We start from the raw sequence: 16,985 nt of genomic DNA on the forward strand, positions 1-16,985 counted from the left end.
GTGGGGGGGGGGGGGGGGGGGGGGGGGGGGGGGGGGGTTGGATCCGAACTTAATTCTATTTATTCCAATTACCCATAATCCGTGATTGATGAGGTTAATAGCGGTCCACTCTAATTACCATTTTATAACGTCGTCGTTGTATCTCTGCCTTTGATGCGCACCCACATCAATATTGAGCAGTTTGTTAGTGTTATTTTATGCTCCCTGTGATGCCTCAACTTCTTACAGATATCTTTCATCTTTGTACATTTCAGGACTATCAACATATTCTCCCCTATCATGGGTCAAACCAAGATTTGGCAAAGTTGGGCTCCTGTAATCAAAGTCCGCACCAGAAACTAGAGTGGAAACTTACAAATGGGGTGTGGCAAAGTAACCAATTTGTCAAGAACTCGACAGATAAAAGGCCTGTACTAATTGATGTTCAAGGTCCAAGCTCACCAATTTCTATCCTTTGCACAAATTCCTTTTTCTACTTAGTGACAGTACATAATTTTTTGTTTTTGCATATTCACGAATATTGACAAAAATAAATCTACAACATGAAGATATGCTTTTGGTTATTTATTGCCCTTCTATTTCGTTATGCTTAGTTACTCTACGACACACATGAGGTGAACCAGATCACTGAATTTATTTCTCCATTAAATAGTAATTATCATTTCCGCATATTCTTTTTTCTCTTTGCAATCTTTGGAATATGTTGAAGTAATCCTTTTCCTTTATTTTGACTGACAGACACTACTGCAAACACAATACTGTTTAGCTCTGGGATTGTTGAACAATGCATAAGGCGGGAGAAGATCATGAAATTACTTGCATCTGCATCGACCGAAATAGAAAGCAGTTTACTAGATTTATCAATGCTCTTTGATTTGTGGGGTCCTCAACCACCAATCACGGATTCGCCTCAACAAACATTTGGTCCTTATTCTAGATGGTGCTTTAGTGACAATGAGCCTCGGCAGTCACTAATATATCCAACCCAGGAATTTTACTTCAAGAAACATCAGCTGGACCTTGTGGGGGATTTAGTCCCAAGTGACAGACTATCGCTTAATGGTACTGGAATTGAGTTCAAAGATATACTATCAGTTATTGATAAATTGCATTTGTTGAAGAACCCAAGCAAGTCAAGTAAGCAGACAATGCTGGTCCCGTACTTCGAGAGGTATCTGCTCTCTTTCTTTCTGTAGCCATTAACTTTGTCTATGAGATTTGTACTTCTGTATAAACATGACAAAGTTTGGCCTTTATTTCTCATGTATAAGAGGATGTTGAGTTAAATTTGTCCATGGTTCTTGTTTTTTGATGTCTATAAATCTCCTTAGGTCATCTTAGATGTGACAAGATAGTTAATATTATCATACCTACATTAATCACCTTACTTTCATTTCATTAAACAGGCGGAGAAGAGGAGCAAGCGCTAATGCAAACAGAGCAAAACTTGAAATTGTGAATATTGCTCCTGTGAAGAGGTAAGAATGCACTTTCACGTCAAGAAAAAAATCATCTCTTATTGTTTTAACCCTTCCATTTCCCTGATTGGCAAAACGACCTTTTAACGCCATTTTAACCCTGGTCGAATATTTACAGCTTAGGCAATCTTTTCCTGTTGAATAGTCGTTGTCCGTGTTAATCAAGAAAAGAAATATTGGATTATCATGTTAGGTCACTGAGATTCAAATTATGGCTTACTATTAAAGGAAGGATGTTCCCTAGTGAATCTCACCATGTAATTTCTGGCTTGGGTCAATGTTATTATATTAATATGGCTCTTCTTGCTGGTTAATCGGGTTCAATAACACCATATGATAAAAATCTTGCCTTTTCAAACTTATTCTCGACTTTGCTATCATGTCCATTTAAATGCAATTTTGCTTAGAGAGAAACTATTTGAAGAGTCGAAGACCTAAATACTAGGATTCTGTGACTGTCAAATAAATTCTGTGGTGGAGCAGTAAATGTACGTTGTATTCTCTTCTTTGTTTTTCCCTTTTCATTTGATAAATGTTTAGATGGTGGAATGGTAAAGAAATAAACACAGATTAACAGAACTGTGCGGCAACGAAGACGACAAAAGGGAAAAGAATTATTCAAAACCTCCCCCGTATCTTATTTCCTTGTATGGTTAAAGTTTTGTTTTATCTGAGTATTTTAATCAGTTTTTTCAATCCTTCCTGCAACTCCTCCAAATTAGGGGCTTTCTAAATACTCAGGAATTTGGCATATTTGGCTAAGCTTTTGTAGAAGTTACATTTTGGTAGGTTTTTAGTTCAAAAACTTATTTTTCTGAAATCAAGTCTTTGCTTACTCATCGGAAAAGTACTTTTTCATTTTAAAGCTTGGGCAAACATGCTCCAACCCTTCCTACCATTCAAGAAACTTAATTGTCTTTGTCCTCATAGCTTGTGTGATTCCTTGTGTTGCAGTCCCAAGAAAGTGAGGGATAGAACCATGCAGAAAAAGAAAACTAGTAAAAAATCCGGTAAAGAGAGGGATCTCTATTCTAACAGCTACCTCCACGCTTGTGAAAGCCTTCTTTCAATAATGGTCGAGAGGAAGCAGCGGGGACAAAGTGCAATCCTTTCACTAAAGAAATCTGGTCCTGAACTACCTCAGCTTCTGACCCAAATTTCTGCTAGTATTGCCGGGACAGGTATTGCTGTTCTTTTCTCCGTCATCTGCAACATCGCGTGTGGTCGGGCACCCTTCTGTGCCTCTAAAGTTTTGACCACCGGAGTGGGCTTCGGATTAGTTTGGCTGTCACGGGCAGTCAATAAACTGAGGGATACAGTGAGCTCTATTAGCAAGAATTCTGGCAAGTTGGGTATGAAGGAAGAGGAAATCACGGAAAATCTCGATCGTACTTTGAAGGATGTTTATTTCAGAGCTGCTGCGTTATTGGCAATTGCTATGCTGAAGTTGGCATGATTCAAGAGTAGAGTGCCATTTTGGTTTGAGGGTCGATGTAGATAAAGAATAATCACAAGTGTAAAACATGAGTCTTAGAACTTAAGCGACGCTTTTTTTTCTTTGGTAGTTTGATTTTGACTGGTGCAGAGGTCAGTGTTTTGCAAGTAGATTGGGTTAATTACAGCAATTATCACTAAAATTTTGAGTACTTACACTGAAGTTATTTTCTTACAGTAATAGCCACCCAAATTTTCAATTGATAAGAGCAATGGTCACTGTTCACAAAAACATTAAGTCCTATGTGGTGTCGTAAAGTATCAACGCGTGACTAAATCTTTTATTTTATTTTATTGACTTGACATAATAAATAACGTCATTTGGCATGGATCAGTACTTATAGCCGTCGCATAAGATTTCAAGTTAATCAAACTAGGTAATCATTGGTGTAGTCATTAAAAACTTTAAAAATTTTGAGCATGAGAAAATAACTTCAATGACTATTGTCATAATTATTTAAAACTCTAGTGACCATTAGATGCAATATTGTTATACATTGTCGCATCATTACCACCCACACATCAATAGGTTAAAGTGAACATACTGGGATTTCTATAAGTTAAACCGTGTTAGTTTCAAGTTTTCAATGTGCCTATAGAATATTGAACCATGCTACATTGTCAGAAAAGTACCGTTTTAAAAAACAATCAACTTTTACATTTAGTTATTTCCTGCTACCAATACATCTATCAACTAGGATGTCAACATTTTCTTGCAAACTAACTTGATAAAAGAATATTAGCCTTCTTTTCCTTCTTTATTATTATTATTTCTCGTTTTATCATTTCAGCACTATACAAGCCACTTCACCAAGTAAATTTATAGCACGCTTCATTTGAGAAGTGTACAATTCATTATTCGCCTTACAACTTGCTAGTCACAGAGATGCTCCAGAAATGAGCATATTGCTTGTTAAGATAAGTGGACCATATACTAAAATATAGTCAAATATACGATAAGGTACTTATCAAAATCATGCTTAAAGCAGGTTCCAATATGAACAATTATAAATTTTGTTAACAATTTAAATATTACAGATTTGACATAGCAACAATTCAAGCAGTGTCCCGTCTAGATGGTAGATTTTTTTTCTTGACAAGTCCTCCGATTTGGAATTTTGTGCTTATGTAAGTGGTGGTTTTTTATTTCACTAATTAGCAACCCTTAAGAAGAATGACATTCAATAAGAAGTCCCCGGACAAGCTAATGTAACCATTCTAGGACACAAACCTTCATCATGCAAATAACGTCACAAATGAATCTTCATTTTTAAACCTCTTCTGGTGAACAAAATTAGTCGAAAGGAGGCGGCCTAAAAGCCTTGTATTTGCATCTCAACTTATGACTTTTGAAACAACACCGGCACCAACAGTTCTGCCACCTTCCCTCAGTGCAAATCTTTGTCCTGAAAATAAGAAGAGATTGATTGTAAGGTCTTCTACGACAATAATGTTTTGAATAGTGATTTTTTGGAGAATGTATGGTTAAAAAGCAAGGAAAAGTTTTGGATTTACGTGCAAAATATTTTAGTGTTAATGTATGGTTAAAAATGAGTATGAGAAATAATGAGAGTTGTTTTAAAGGGAGACAACCAGGGGCCCATATTGCAGACATACACAGCAGTAGGGTATGCTCGATTATGTAGAACAGGACAATACAATAAAAAAGAATAAACTTCTTTTTGTGCGTGATTTGGAACAAAATAGGATGCATGATGTAGCAAGAAAATCTGCAATCACAATTATGTAGACAAGCACACAAAACGTACATGGTTCATGTTTGCAGAACACAACCATAAAGCGAACTTTCCAATCACCAGACAATACACAGGCAGACTCAAAGGCACAATAAATTACCAAAGATAGACATGCCAATCAACAAAATATTAGTGGGGGTAAAGGAAGAATTCTTTCCCCTTTTACTTTTTTTTTTGTTGGGGACAATATACTATCCACAAGTTCAAAAGCAGGTCGAAATAGAATCTTGTAAATGAGATTTGTGTAACAAGAAAAGACAGCAGTCTCCTTGTGTTAGCAGCATATTCCTGTTAGGAATTTGAATGTCACTATAAGCCCCTGTTTTGCCCCCATTATTTCACATTATAATTTTTCTCTCTTATTTTCAACCATACAATTTTTCATAAAATAATATTATACATAAACCAAAAACTTTTCCTTCTTTTTCAACCACACATTCTCCAAAAAAAAAAAAAAATACTATTTCAAAAATTATAATACCGAATAATGGGAGCCAAACGGGGTTAAATAAAAAATTTGGAATCTCAAACTAAAATCGTTGTTTTGGAGAAGAGAACAATTCTCGTCACTTGAAAATTAGAATTGCCAAAAGAAACCTTTCTCTAAGCAAAGAGTTTTTTCATGATTTTCTTCTTAAAAAAAGACCAAGTAAGAAGCAAACATCAAGACTTAAACGTGCTAGGAAAGACACTAGAAGAAAGCCAAAATAGAATAAAAAAAAATTTATTGGACGAGGAACTGAAAAAATAGGGAAACTGACATAATATAAGAAAACGACCTTAGGTGTGTTTCAGAGAAGATATCAGAATAACATGACTCAATACAATTGAAGGTATTTCTATTCAAGCACTAAGAAATCATAGAACACGTGCCCAGTATACATTCTTCAGCAAGTATCAAGCAGAATTTAATCACAATGACGAGGTATTCCAAAAACGCCTCATCGTGATTTAATTCCACTTTCAGGAAAAAAAAAATAATTGATCGAATAAGCAGGATCGGTAAGTATAAACTTTATTGTCGTTGAAATAAAAAGGGGAACAGAATGTGCATACAAAGCAATATCCTTTCCATGACTTATAAAAATAAGGATACACACCTGATTCTAGTGGAACTGGGTATATCAGCTCAAAGGTCGCTGTCACATTATCCCCAGGCATAACCATCTTAACATTTTCGGGCAACTCAACTTTACCAGTGACATCAGCCGTCCTCAAGTAGAATTGTGGCCTGTAATTTGAGAAGAAGGCTGTATGGCGACCACCTTCCTCTTTTGTAAGCACATATATCTCTGCTTCAAATTTTGTGTATGTTTTAGTGGTGCCAGGCTTTGCAATGACCTGCAACAACAAAGATCAGTGGAAATGGTTCATTGCCCTGATGATGTCACTTTTATCATGTAATTCCAAAGGCCGGACTGGCAGCACTTCTAAAAATTCATGTAAAAGCAGACCAGATCACCCATATATCCTGATAAAAATTATAGGGGTAATTAGCACAAAACATCCCTACCTTTCGATGTTTTTGTGTAAAACGTCCCTACCTTTCATTTTTTGGTGGATTACACCCTTACCTTTACATTTTTTTGCGCAAAACGTCCTTCTGTTAACTCTCCGTTAAAATGCTCCGTTAAATAAAAAAGGTAATTAGCACAAAAGGTCCCTACCTTTCAAAGTTATTGTGCAAAACGTCCCTACCTTTTATTTTTTAGCATAATTAGCAGAAAAGGTCCCTACCTTTCAATATTATTGTGCAAAACGTCCCTACCTTTCATTTTTAGCATTTTCACTCTTACCTTTCACCTTTCATTGCAAAAAAGGTCATTTTCATCCATTTTTTCAATAAAATGACGATTTTACCCTCCTATTCAAATAAAACAAAAAGAAAAGATGAATTACCAACTGCAATCATAATCCTTAAATTTTTAAAAAATTACAAAAAATCATAAATTCTCAACCACCACCATTTTCACAACCTATCAAGCTGCCAACTATAAATCCACATAATATCACCTTTCGGCCACCATGCCCACCGGACTCCACCACCGTAAATGTGGTTGTTTCGGACAGATTGGTGACCAATACTATGGAGGTGGATATTGGGGAGAGTGAGGCGACGCTGGTGGTGGAGTCCTATGTGTTGTGGTCGAAAAGTGGTGCTATATGGATCTATAGGTGGTGGCTTGGTGGCGTTGTGAAAGTGGCGGTAATGGAGAATTTAGGATTTATCTGTAATGTTTTGAAAGATTTAGAACTATGATTGCAATTAATTAATTATTTTTTTCTTTTCTTTTTGTTTTATTTCAATAGGAGGGTAAAATCGTCATTTTATTGAAAAAATGGATGAAAATGACCTTTTGCACAATGAAAGGTGAAATATAGAGGTAAAAATGCTAAAAATAAAAGGTAGGGACGTTTTGCACAATAATATTGAAAGGTAGGGACATTTTCTGCTAATTATGCTAAAAAATAAAAGGTAGGGACGTTTTGCACAATAACTTTGAAAGGTAGGGACCTTTTATGCTAATTACCTTTTTGATTTAACGGAGCATTTTAACGGAGAGTTGACAGAAAGACGTTTTGCGCAAAAAAATGTAAAGGTAAGGGTGTAATCCACCAAAAAATGAAAGGTAAGGACGTTTTCCACAAAAACATCGAAAGGTAGGGATGTTTTGTGCTAATTACCCAAATTATAGCCACCCCTTAGCATCTCAATAATAACTAAAGTGGAAATATGTGCACACTAAATTTCCACACAAGCAGTCATTGAAGAGTTGAAGTCTAGAAGCAGAATTCAGTGGATGTGCATCCAGGTAAATTACACTATAGAATACTACTATTGTGTTATAGAAAACAATCGGTGACACTGACCATTCCTCGTTGGATATCCTCACGTTTCGTGCCACGGAGAAGAAGACCCACATTGTCACCAGCCTAGGAAAAGATAAGATTTGTAATGAGTGCCACATAAAAATTCAGGTAAAGTAACTAGTAACTGAATCCCTTACCTGCCCATAATCCAAAATCTTCTTGAACATCTCAACACCAGTCACCGTAGTTTTTCTAGGATTCTATAGGACAAAAATGCAAGTCAGTAGCATAATAGACGGACTTCAGCATTAAAGAGACAAATTTAATCATATAGAAAATAAAATTCGGGCATAAAGTAGGATTTAAAAAGAATAATTAAGAAATAACAAGTTTGAATCGATGAGGAGGGAAGTGATAAGTAAAGCTGGATCAGGGCATCAAGAGCCTAAATCAAGACAGGTTTGACCACATCCAACCTGATCACTGCGCTAATCAAATACATGAAAACTTATGGGACCAATCCTTATTACGAACAGAAACTTGTAACGTCCAACTTGTTTTACACGCACTCAAATTTAGAAATTGAAAATTAAAATCTTAAGCAATCCGTGAAAGTAAACTAGCAAGTATATTAAATACCATTTAACTCATCAATCATTTATTATGATTCGACCAATTTCCTCCTTAAGATGAAAGCTAAGGAATGTAATCATGACTTGGAGCACCTAACTGCGACCTACTGATCTAGACAATTCTACTTTGCCTACCCGTTCCCTCTTCTCCTACTTCCCCCTATATAGGAATATTTAATAAGGAACATGGGGTTGACCTCATGTAAAAGAACAAGACCATTTTTTAGTTTCTCTTAGAAGTCAACTTCAGCTTTCCACTCTTGGCAGGTGCAGATGAAGAAGGTTTAAGGTCGATGGTGGAATCGGGAAGTAAACAAGTGGAAGTGTCCTCGGTGAATTCCAGCAGTAGAAATATGAATCCGAATAAATTAGATACCTCAATAATAGTATAGGTTTCATAGTTTGGATCAGTAGTCGTCCAAACATTAGAACCATTAACTTTATACCAGCCACAACTAAGATGACAAAAAATAAATAAAATCAATGCCATAAGAAATTGACTTCCAGATTAGGATAGTTTTGACCTGTGTAAGTCCCAAAATCTCCACATCATCTCCTGGTTTGATCACTCCCTGTTCGACACGTCCAGTGGCAACAGTACCACGTCCCTTCAAGACACCAAGAAAAGAGTGTCAAAATATAATGGCACAAGGACTGACAAGAAATTTTATCCTCATTATTATCGGACTGCATAGTATTTTAAAGATCAATTAGAGATATCATTTGACCAAAAAATGACGTAGCAACAAATTTAATATTGCAGGCTTGCAGCTATGTCAAGAAATTTAGAACACTAGAAGCGGGCTAAATAATCTATGAAGTATAATTAAATGAATGCCAGGAGATTAAAAAGAATAGAAAAGAGGCAGTGCTCTAGACATGAGGGCAGTTCATTGCATGGCGTAATCAATATATAAAGCATATCCAGTTTACCTGAATAGTGAAAACATCTTCAACGGGCATCAGGAAAGGCTTATCAAGTTGGCGTACAGGATCAGGAATGTATGAATCTACAGCTTCCATTAGTTTTAAGATAGCCTTTTTCCCTATTTCTTCATTTGTACCCTCTAAAGCAGACAGAGCAGATCCTCGAACAATGGGGATTTCATCCCCGGGAAATTTGTAAAAGCTAAGCAATTCTACAAATATGATGAGGTCATACGGAAAAATTACAGTTGCAATTATATATATGTATACTCAATAACTCAATATCAGACTCGAAATTTAGCTTACCTCGTAGTTCCATTTCCACAAGTTCCAGCAATTCAGGGTCATCGACGGCATCGACTTTATTAAGAAAACACACAAGCGACGGCACACCGACCTGCATTGAGAGTAGAGGTAAATCATAGGTAACAAAAATAAGGACCACAATACTGTACTTCCATAATGTGGTTTTCTGGAAATGTCAAATTTCATGTCATGATAACAACCTGTCGTGCCAGAAGAATATGTTCCTTTGTCTGCGGCATTGGCCCATCCGGGGCTGAAACAACTAGAATTCCCCCATCCATTTGAGCAGCCCCCGTAATCATGTTCTTCACATGATTCAAAATTCGAAGAAGGAACACATCAGATAATAATTTTGGCAATTATCAAGCACATAACAAATGAATGACATGTTCCACAAAACTATATTCAAATTGCATATGCAGTCAATTGGTCAATACCAATATGTTTAGCTAAAGGTTCCAAAGTTTCCTCATTGTTAACAATAATTTCAGATTTCTTTAAATTTGAATCTGGTGAGCAAAATGGTCAGATATGGTTTCCTTCGGAAAGTGGTCTTGAAAGATATGTTTGACACGGTAAATCCATGTGCGAGAAATATTTCTGAAGTCAGAGATGAATCTGAATGGGCTTCTTCGAGGGGAGGAAAAGGAAGAAGAAGCTAATTGGTACTATATAAGAAGTGGCACATCACCTTCTGGATTGCAGACGTGATATGATGAAGAAAGATATAAAAGGGTAGAGGAGAAATTTTTGGGATGATTGACATGAGAATTTTTCATTCAAGGTGCCTGGCCTCATGTATATCACGTAGATACTCACATGATCACAAGCCATTCTAATTCATGGAAATGGCAAGCCAAAAAATAAAAAATAAAAAAAATCAGTACATTAGAATAAGAACAAGTAAAAAATTTTACATCTCACTTTAACATAATCAGCATGTCCAGGGCAATCTACATGAGCATAATGCCTCTTCACAGTCTCATATTCCACGTGTGCCTGCAAAATCAAATTATACATTCCAAATAAAATCAAAGAAGCTGCAAGCAAAAATAAATGATAAATCTAATGGGGAAAAACATAGAGAAAATATTCCAACCGTGGCAATAGTAATTCCTCTCTTTTTCTCTTCAGGAGCTTTATCAATTTCATCAAAAGCAATGGCCTTAGCCTTCCCTTCTTCCGCTAAGACCTATATTAAAACAAAGAAAATGCCTCTCAGTCTCCACGTAAATACAAAAGACAGATACAATTTAAGAAGCCACAAGAAAGTAAAGTAAAATTTCAAAAACTGGCATTATAGAATGACCAAAAATCGCAGATATTCGTGTATTACCCTAGTGATTGCAGCCGTTAGGGTAGTCTTTCCATGGTCAACGTGTCCAATAGTTCCAACATTCACATGAGGTTTTCTGCCAGTATGCAATACATTAACTAAATTAAAACTGGCAACAAGTAAATTGTAATCCTGAATTCACCTTCCATCGTTTATTTTTTCCCCAGCCTCAATAAACAGAAGCTGTTTAGAACAATGCATCATCCTCTTCAGACATCCAAAAGAAAAAACAAATCCAAAGTTCATTACACATTGGTAGCATATAGTATCTAATCCAGAAAGTATTTCGCCATAAAAGTAATACAATTACGCCATTTGACCAAACGAGTCAAACATAACATGAAAGCGAAATGAAACAAGTAGAATCTTAACTATTATAAGTAATTTGACTCTCTACGGAATGGACTTCACATATTTACCCATGGGTAATACAAGTATAGCTTACGTGCGAGTGAAGGTCGCCATGGATCTCCACCAAGGGTTGGAAACAGAGGGGATTTCATTGGAAGAGATCGGCGATTCGGAAACTGAGAACGCCGAGGACGCGGCCGATACTCGGCAGCTGGAGGAGTATATTTGTGGAGTCAGTGTGAACACGCGCCTCGAATTAGGGTTTCGAAATGCTACAGAAGCCATTTCCGATGGGGAAAATTGTAGAATAACTGTGTGAGAGACCGGGGGCGCCGGGTGGCGGGGGGGGCCTGTGAGCTGCGTGAAGCGGGGTTTTGGAAATGCAGGGTTTTGGAAATGGAAACAGCTTCTAGACGACGTCGTTTAATGAGCTGGTTATTTTTGTGGATGGGCTTTATGATATCAAATTTACTCGGGCTTTCTAACATCCTGGCTGAATAAAGCAGTAATATGGCCCATCTTCACTTCACTCTGGCAAAGGAACAAAAATTGAGAAAAATTTAATTTTCATCCCGTCCCCCCTTGCCTCCCAGAAAATATTCTGCGGTTCGAGTAGTGTTGTAGTCATTGTTATTAAAAATACAGGATTCCTTCTAGTGGTAACACGATGTAAGCAATCTGACATCTGCCCAGTACTGAAAGATTAAGGGGAAGTGTTAGTTGCTTTAAATGGAAACTCCAAAAAACGACGACAGTAAAATTGAATTCTCCTTGAAGATGCTGAGTACTAACGGCTAGATGGTATTGTCATTCATTTTTGTACCCTATTGCTTTAATATCAATTTAAATTTATATGGGTAAATATGTGTTGGGTGGTGTTAGAGCTTTTTAATCCCAAAAGCTAGCTCAACAAGCGAAACTTTCACCCATGTTTATAAACTGATCACTAGCTCCTTTCACAATCGATGTGGAATAATCTCAACAATCTCTGTAAGTGGGACTAAACATGTATCTCCCATGGGTTGTTGCGCAGAGATTCGTTGATAACTTTAGCTCTAATGTGTTGGGCGTTCCTTCCACGATCGATATGGGATAACATCAACAATATAAACACTCAAGTAAGCCTATATTTGGCTCGTGTTTTTTAACGGTTTGTAAACACTAAAGTTACTTCTTTCAACCAAGTCAGCAATCTTTTCTTGTCGATGATATTGGCTTGGGTGGCACATTTCGAACATTGTACAAGTATTACCTACTTAACCTAAGTTCAATGACTAATTAAAGATATTAACCTAAGTTCAGTAACCATTATAACAATTAATTTGGTTTGGAAATGGAAACAGCATCTAGACGATGTCGTTTAATGGCTTTATGATATCAAATTTACTTGGCCTTTCTGACATCCTGGCTGTATGCAACAGAAATATGGCCCATCTTCACTGTTCTCTGGCAAAGGGACAAAAATTGAGATAATTTAATTTTCATCCCATCCCCCCTTGCCTCCCAGAAAATATTTTGAGGTTTGGGTAGTGTTGTATTGACTTATTAAGAATACAGGATTCCTACTAAGTTGTAACACAATGTATACAATTTGACATCCGCTCAGTGCAGGAAGGTGGAAAGGAGAAGTGTTAGTTGCTTTAAATGGAAACTTCGATAAACGACGACGGTGAAATTAAATTCTCCTTGAAGATGCTGAGTACCAATGACTAGATGGTATTGTCATCCATTTTTGTACCCTATTGCTTTAATATCAATTTTATTTTATATGAGTAAATATGTGTTGGGTGGTATTGCGACTTCTCAATCTCAAAAGCTAGTTTAAGAAGTGAGGTTTTTCATACTTATAAACTAATCACTAGTCCCTTTCACAATTGACGTGAGATAATCTCAACAATCTCCCTAAATGAAACCAAACATGTATCACCTGTGGACTGTTGGACAGGGATTCGTTGATAACCTGGGCTCTAATACCAGTGTTGGGTGTCCCTTCGACAAACGACATGGGGTAACCTCAATAATATAAACGCTCAAGTAAGCCTATATTTGGCTCGTGTTTATGAATGGTTTGTAAACACTAATGTTATTTCTTTCAACCAAGTCATCAATCTTTTCTTGCTGACGATATTGGCTTTTGTGGGACATTTCGAATGTTGTACAAGTATTACCCACTTATTTTCATATATTTATAGTTTAAACCGTTTATAAATATTTCTCGAACATTATTTACTTATTTTGATAGCACTTCATTTATTACTTTCAAAATAAGTATTTATATGAAGACAAGGTGGGCTAGAAAGATTAACCAACTGGCCATGTTACTATGTTTCTCTTCTCCACCTTGCAAGACACTCATCTTCTAGTATCTCACCAAACTATGAACCATTCATCTGCTTTTTCTCCATCTCTCTCTTGTGTCCATTCTATATATATTGCTCCGTTTCAGCCATTTTCATTGTTTTTGCATGGCTTCCACTTTCTTTATTCTCCAGATATTGGCCTCGAGTCATTTGTGTTTAGCAATTGATAATTCTTTATTTAATTTAACTTATCGAGCAGTTTTCAACTTTGGTGATTCTAATTCTGACACTGGAGGACTGGCTGCTGGAATAGCCTTCCCAGTCGGGCCACCCAATGGACAAACTTACTTCCTCAAGCCATCGGGAAGATTCTGTGATGGCCGGTTAATCGTTGATTTCTTGCGTAATAAACTACTCACTACTAGTCTAGTAATATACTCCTCGTGTGCCAATTTACTTGTATAAATCGACAAGTCCTTTTTTTTTTTTGGGTGTAATGCCTACTTTTCTTGGACAGGGGATTCAATGAATTTGCCACTCTACAAGGCCTACTTGGAATCTGTTGATGCACCGAATTTCCAATCGGGGTGTAATTTTGCCACTGGAGGGTCTACTGCACTTGCTGCCAAAGCCAATTCAATTAGTCCATTTTCATTTGGTATCCAGGTAGACCAATTCATCAGATTTAAAGCTCGAGTTCTTGCATTATTGGCAAAAGGTATGCAATCAAATGGACAACAGCTGCACATTTTTAATAAATAAATGGCGACAAGACTTCAAGAAATCGTGTCTCTTTATGTGTTATAATGGTTTTCTTTCTCACTTGCAGACAAAAGGCTAAGAAAATTTCTGCCTACAAAGAACAGTTTCGAACAAGGCATATACATGTTTGATATTGGCCAAAACGATGTTGATGCTGCATTTTTTTCAAAACCCGAGGATGTTATTGCTACAATTCCAACTATTTTGTTAGAATTTGAAACGGGATTACAGGTTTTTTGTTTCTCTTCTCTAAAAACTGAAAACTGAAAATTAATTCAAAATTGAAAACTGAAAAGCAAAGCGAATGTTTTTTGACTACTAGCAGATATTATATAATGAAGGAGCAAGGAATTTCTGGATTCATAACATGGGGTCACTGGGTTGTTTACCCAGAATTATTGCAACATTTGGAAATGATGCGTCAAAACTAGATGATGTTCAATGTGTCACTTCACATAACCAGGCAGCCATGCTTTTCAATTTACAACTACATGCTTTGTGTTCAAAGTTCCAAGGACAGTTTCCAAAAGCCAAAGTCACTTATGTGGACATAGTTTCCAAAAGCCAAAGTCACTTATGTGGACATCTTCAACATCAAACTCAACCTCATTTCAAATTATTTTCAATATGGTAATTGATAAACCAAATTATTTTTGCCACATTTCACTTTTTTTTTTGGTAATGATAGCATAAAAATGGTCTTTTTACTTTCTTCGACATCTCTAACAACATGTTTAATAAGTAATTCTGGACTAGACTAACTATGAACAAAATTCGGCCTTTTTTCTTATTTAGGGTCCATTTGATTGGAGTTCTGCTTTTGTTTTTGTTTTTTTATAGAACTTTATGATAAAACGTCTTAATTGGTGTTTGAAAAATAATTATTAAAAGAGTTTCCTCTTCTGAAGGAACTTTTACAAGAAGCTACATTGAATTAGCTTCTTTTAAAAGTTCTTCTAACTAGAAAAATCACATTTATAAAATTAATCAAACAGTTACAAAAACATTTTTTCGATCTCAAAAGCTCATTTTAATTTATCAAAAGTCATGTCAATCGGATCCTTAATGATGTCCGGTATTGTGTATCAAATATGTATAATACTGTGCAATAACATGTCTAGTAAGATGTGGGTTGTGATGCATCCTGATCAAATGTGAAACAGTGATGAGCCTGTCCATTGATCGACTCGAGGCATGGACCAGCGCAAATTGAGATAATGACAACCAAAGCCCAGTTAGTCAATATGCATGTGGAATGCAATCACCTCGAGTTATGGTAGATAGTTCACGCATTTAGAGTGCTTCGGCATCCACATGCTCTCTGTGCTGGTCTGTAGGATTCTCATTTGACTCATCTTGAAACACTAATTAAGGAGTAACTACTATGGATAAGATTTTTAACTCCCCTTTGTTACCTACCAATGTATATCAAATATGCACTAAGAGAACTCGGTTTACAGGGTTCAAACAGCCATTAGCTGCTTGTTGTGGATATGGTGGCCTTCCACTAAACTTTGATGCTCGAATTGCTTGTGGAGTAACCAAGATTTTAAATGGTACATTGGTGACAGCAGGGCCATGCAATAACACTGCTGAGTACATTAATTGGGATGGGAGCCATTACACAGAAGCTGCTAATCAAATCGTTTCAACACAAATTCTGTCTGGGAAGTATTTGGATCCCCCTTTACCAGCAAAAAACTTCATTTCCCATCACACTGCAACTTGCTACTGAGAACTTGCATCGTGTTTGGGTAGAGTGAAATTTACATTACTGACGATATCAACAAACCGAAAATAAAATGCTGATAAATCCTATATATTGTATTGTTTAGCTTGGTCCATTATTACTGTTGATATGTTAATGTTGACGGGCTAGATATTGATTGAAAAGGTACTAGTCCTATCTATCCACCTCTTTGGTTGTGTCGTGCGTTAATAAAGTGAGAGAGCTATGCGTTTTCGATCACTTTTTTCTCTAGCTGCCTCATTGCACTTTGTCGAACTAACTCTTTAGCCATATTTGTGCAGGAAATTAAGATAAATTCTTCAATTTACTCACGCGATTCTTAGTTAGAGAAACATTAAGAAGTCAGGATAATTGTATAACGATGCAAAATTTAAGAATTGTTATGTTACAAGTATATAATATTTCTCGTTCACCCGAACTCTTAAGTACTTGTTTGGTTTAGCTAAAAATCAAAATTTGAGTAGAATTTGATAGATGATGATAAAATGTATAATTCTCATTAACTATATGATCAAAAACGAATTTTCAAAAATGGACCAAAAAACTAAAAAAAACTGCATGATCTCAATAGCGACTTCATGCAGGTGAAGATTTGAGAATAAACAAGCACTCAATTTTAAGAGCTTATGATTTACACTCAAATGCAATTTTAGTTAACAAAGGTGAAGATTTTGCTAAGAAGACGCAATGACATAAATGGTTTCTTTGTCCTCTCTTCTACTCCTCTCATCTGATTCCCTCTTGCAGTGATTTTCTCTTTCTTCCTTTTTCTTCCCTAAAAAGAAATCAAAATTTCACCTTTTTTTCACTTACTAGTTAACTTTATTTCTCTTTTGAAGAATCATTTCTTTCTTGTTCCATATCGATTTTATTGCTTTATCTGTATTTTTTCCCATTATACTGCTAAAATTTCTGTGTATGAAAATTTTACATTGATTGTTTAAAATCTAGAGTGCGTGCCTTCATCTGTTTAGAATTTTGGCTGGAATTATTGGATGATGGAAAATATTGGCAGAATTGTAGGGCCGATTTCTAGCAAACACCAAGTTCAACCCGGGCTCAGTTTCACCTATTTAGTCGA

General features: G+C 36.2%; 4 protein-coding genes across 4 annotated transcripts in view; 3 read left to right on the forward strand and 1 right to left on the reverse strand.

Annotated features, from left to right (window-relative positions):
* LOC111375860 overlaps nucleotides 1-3,149 on the forward strand; it is a 4,105-nt gene extending 956 nt beyond the window's left edge. Inside the window, exons 2-5 of the mRNA XM_022998771.1 lie at nucleotides 255-429; nucleotides 739-1,171; nucleotides 1,407-1,478; nucleotides 2,433-3,149. Coding sequence (XP_022854539.1) covers nucleotides 255-429; nucleotides 739-1,171; nucleotides 1,407-1,478; nucleotides 2,433-2,934 — 1,182 coding nt within the window. The 3' untranslated portion in view covers nucleotides 2,935-3,149. The remainder of the gene's footprint in view (nucleotides 1-254; nucleotides 430-738; nucleotides 1,172-1,406; nucleotides 1,479-2,432) is intronic.
* A 755-nt stretch (nucleotides 3,150-3,904) lies between these two features.
* LOC111375861 (elongation factor Tu, mitochondrial-like) lies at nucleotides 3,905-11,456 on the reverse strand. Its single transcript, XM_022998772.1, has 12 exons — nucleotides 11,187-11,456; nucleotides 10,742-10,817; nucleotides 10,505-10,597; nucleotides 10,330-10,404; nucleotides 9,606-9,710; nucleotides 9,406-9,496; nucleotides 9,106-9,311; nucleotides 8,697-8,780; nucleotides 7,738-7,800; nucleotides 7,601-7,663; nucleotides 5,830-6,070; nucleotides 3,905-4,378 (listed from the first exon to the last, which is right to left on the reverse strand). The coding sequence occupies exons 1-12, from the start codon at nucleotides 11,375-11,377 to the stop codon at nucleotides 4,308-4,310; spliced, it is 1,359 nt and encodes a 452-aa protein (XP_022854540.1). The 5' UTR covers nucleotides 11,378-11,456; the 3' UTR covers nucleotides 3,905-4,307.
* A 2,101-nt stretch (nucleotides 11,457-13,557) lies between these two features.
* LOC111375850 (GDSL esterase/lipase At1g54790-like) lies at nucleotides 13,558-14,779 on the forward strand. The gene is made up of 3 exons (XM_022998758.1): nucleotides 13,558-13,795; nucleotides 13,910-14,110; nucleotides 14,222-14,779. Exons 1-3 carry the CDS (start codon nucleotides 13,558-13,560, stop codon nucleotides 14,419-14,421), a joined length of 639 nt encoding a protein of 212 aa, XP_022854526.1. The 3' UTR covers nucleotides 14,422-14,779.
* A 697-nt stretch (nucleotides 14,780-15,476) lies between these two features.
* LOC111375848 (GDSL esterase/lipase At1g54790-like) lies at nucleotides 15,477-16,123 on the forward strand. The gene has a single exon (XM_022998757.1). The coding sequence runs from the start codon at nucleotides 15,539-15,541 to the stop codon at nucleotides 15,887-15,889; it is 351 nt and encodes a 116-aa protein (XP_022854525.1). The 5' UTR covers nucleotides 15,477-15,538; the 3' UTR covers nucleotides 15,890-16,123.
* Nucleotides 16,124-16,985: the final 862 nt, after the last annotated feature.

Source organism: Olea europaea, unplaced genomic scaffold, assembly GCF_002742605.1.
Source record: "Olea europaea var. sylvestris unplaced genomic scaffold, O_europaea_v1 scaffold1424, whole genome shotgun sequence".
Lineage (NCBI taxonomy): Eukaryota > Viridiplantae > Streptophyta > Magnoliopsida > Lamiales > Oleaceae > Olea > Olea europaea.

What these genes read in the sequence shown, in the direction of transcription:
- LOC111375861 (XM_022998772.1), bottom strand. Translation starts at nt 11,377, where the DNA reads ATGGCTTCTGTAGCATTTCGAAACCCTAATTCGAGGCGCGTGTTCACA. An exon ending in TAACGGCTGCAATCACTAGG is followed by an intron (nt 10,598 to 10,741) that starts GTAATACACGAA and finishes GTTTTAATATAG; the next exon opens with GTCTTAGCGGAAGAAGGGAA. An exon ending in AGATTTTGGGACTTACACAG is followed by an intron (nt 7,801 to 8,696) that starts GTCAAAACTATC and finishes TTTGTCCTATAG; the next exon opens with AATCCTAGAAAAACTACGGT.
- LOC111375850 (XM_022998758.1), top strand. Translation starts at nt 13,558, where the DNA reads ATGGCTTCCACTTTCTTTATTCTCCAGATATTGGCCTCGAGTCATTTG. An exon ending in GTTAATCGTTGATTTCTTGC is followed by an intron (nt 13,796 to 13,909) that starts GTAATAAACTAC and finishes TTTCTTGGACAG; the next exon opens with GGGATTCAATGAATTTGCCA. An exon ending in TCTTGCATTATTGGCAAAAG is followed by an intron (nt 14,111 to 14,221) that starts GTATGCAATCAA and finishes TCTCACTTGCAG; the next exon opens with ACAAAAGGCTAAGAAAATTT.
- LOC111375848 (XM_022998757.1), top strand. Translation starts at nt 15,539, where the DNA reads ATGGATAAGATTTTTAACTCCCCTTTGTTACCTACCAATGTATATCAA.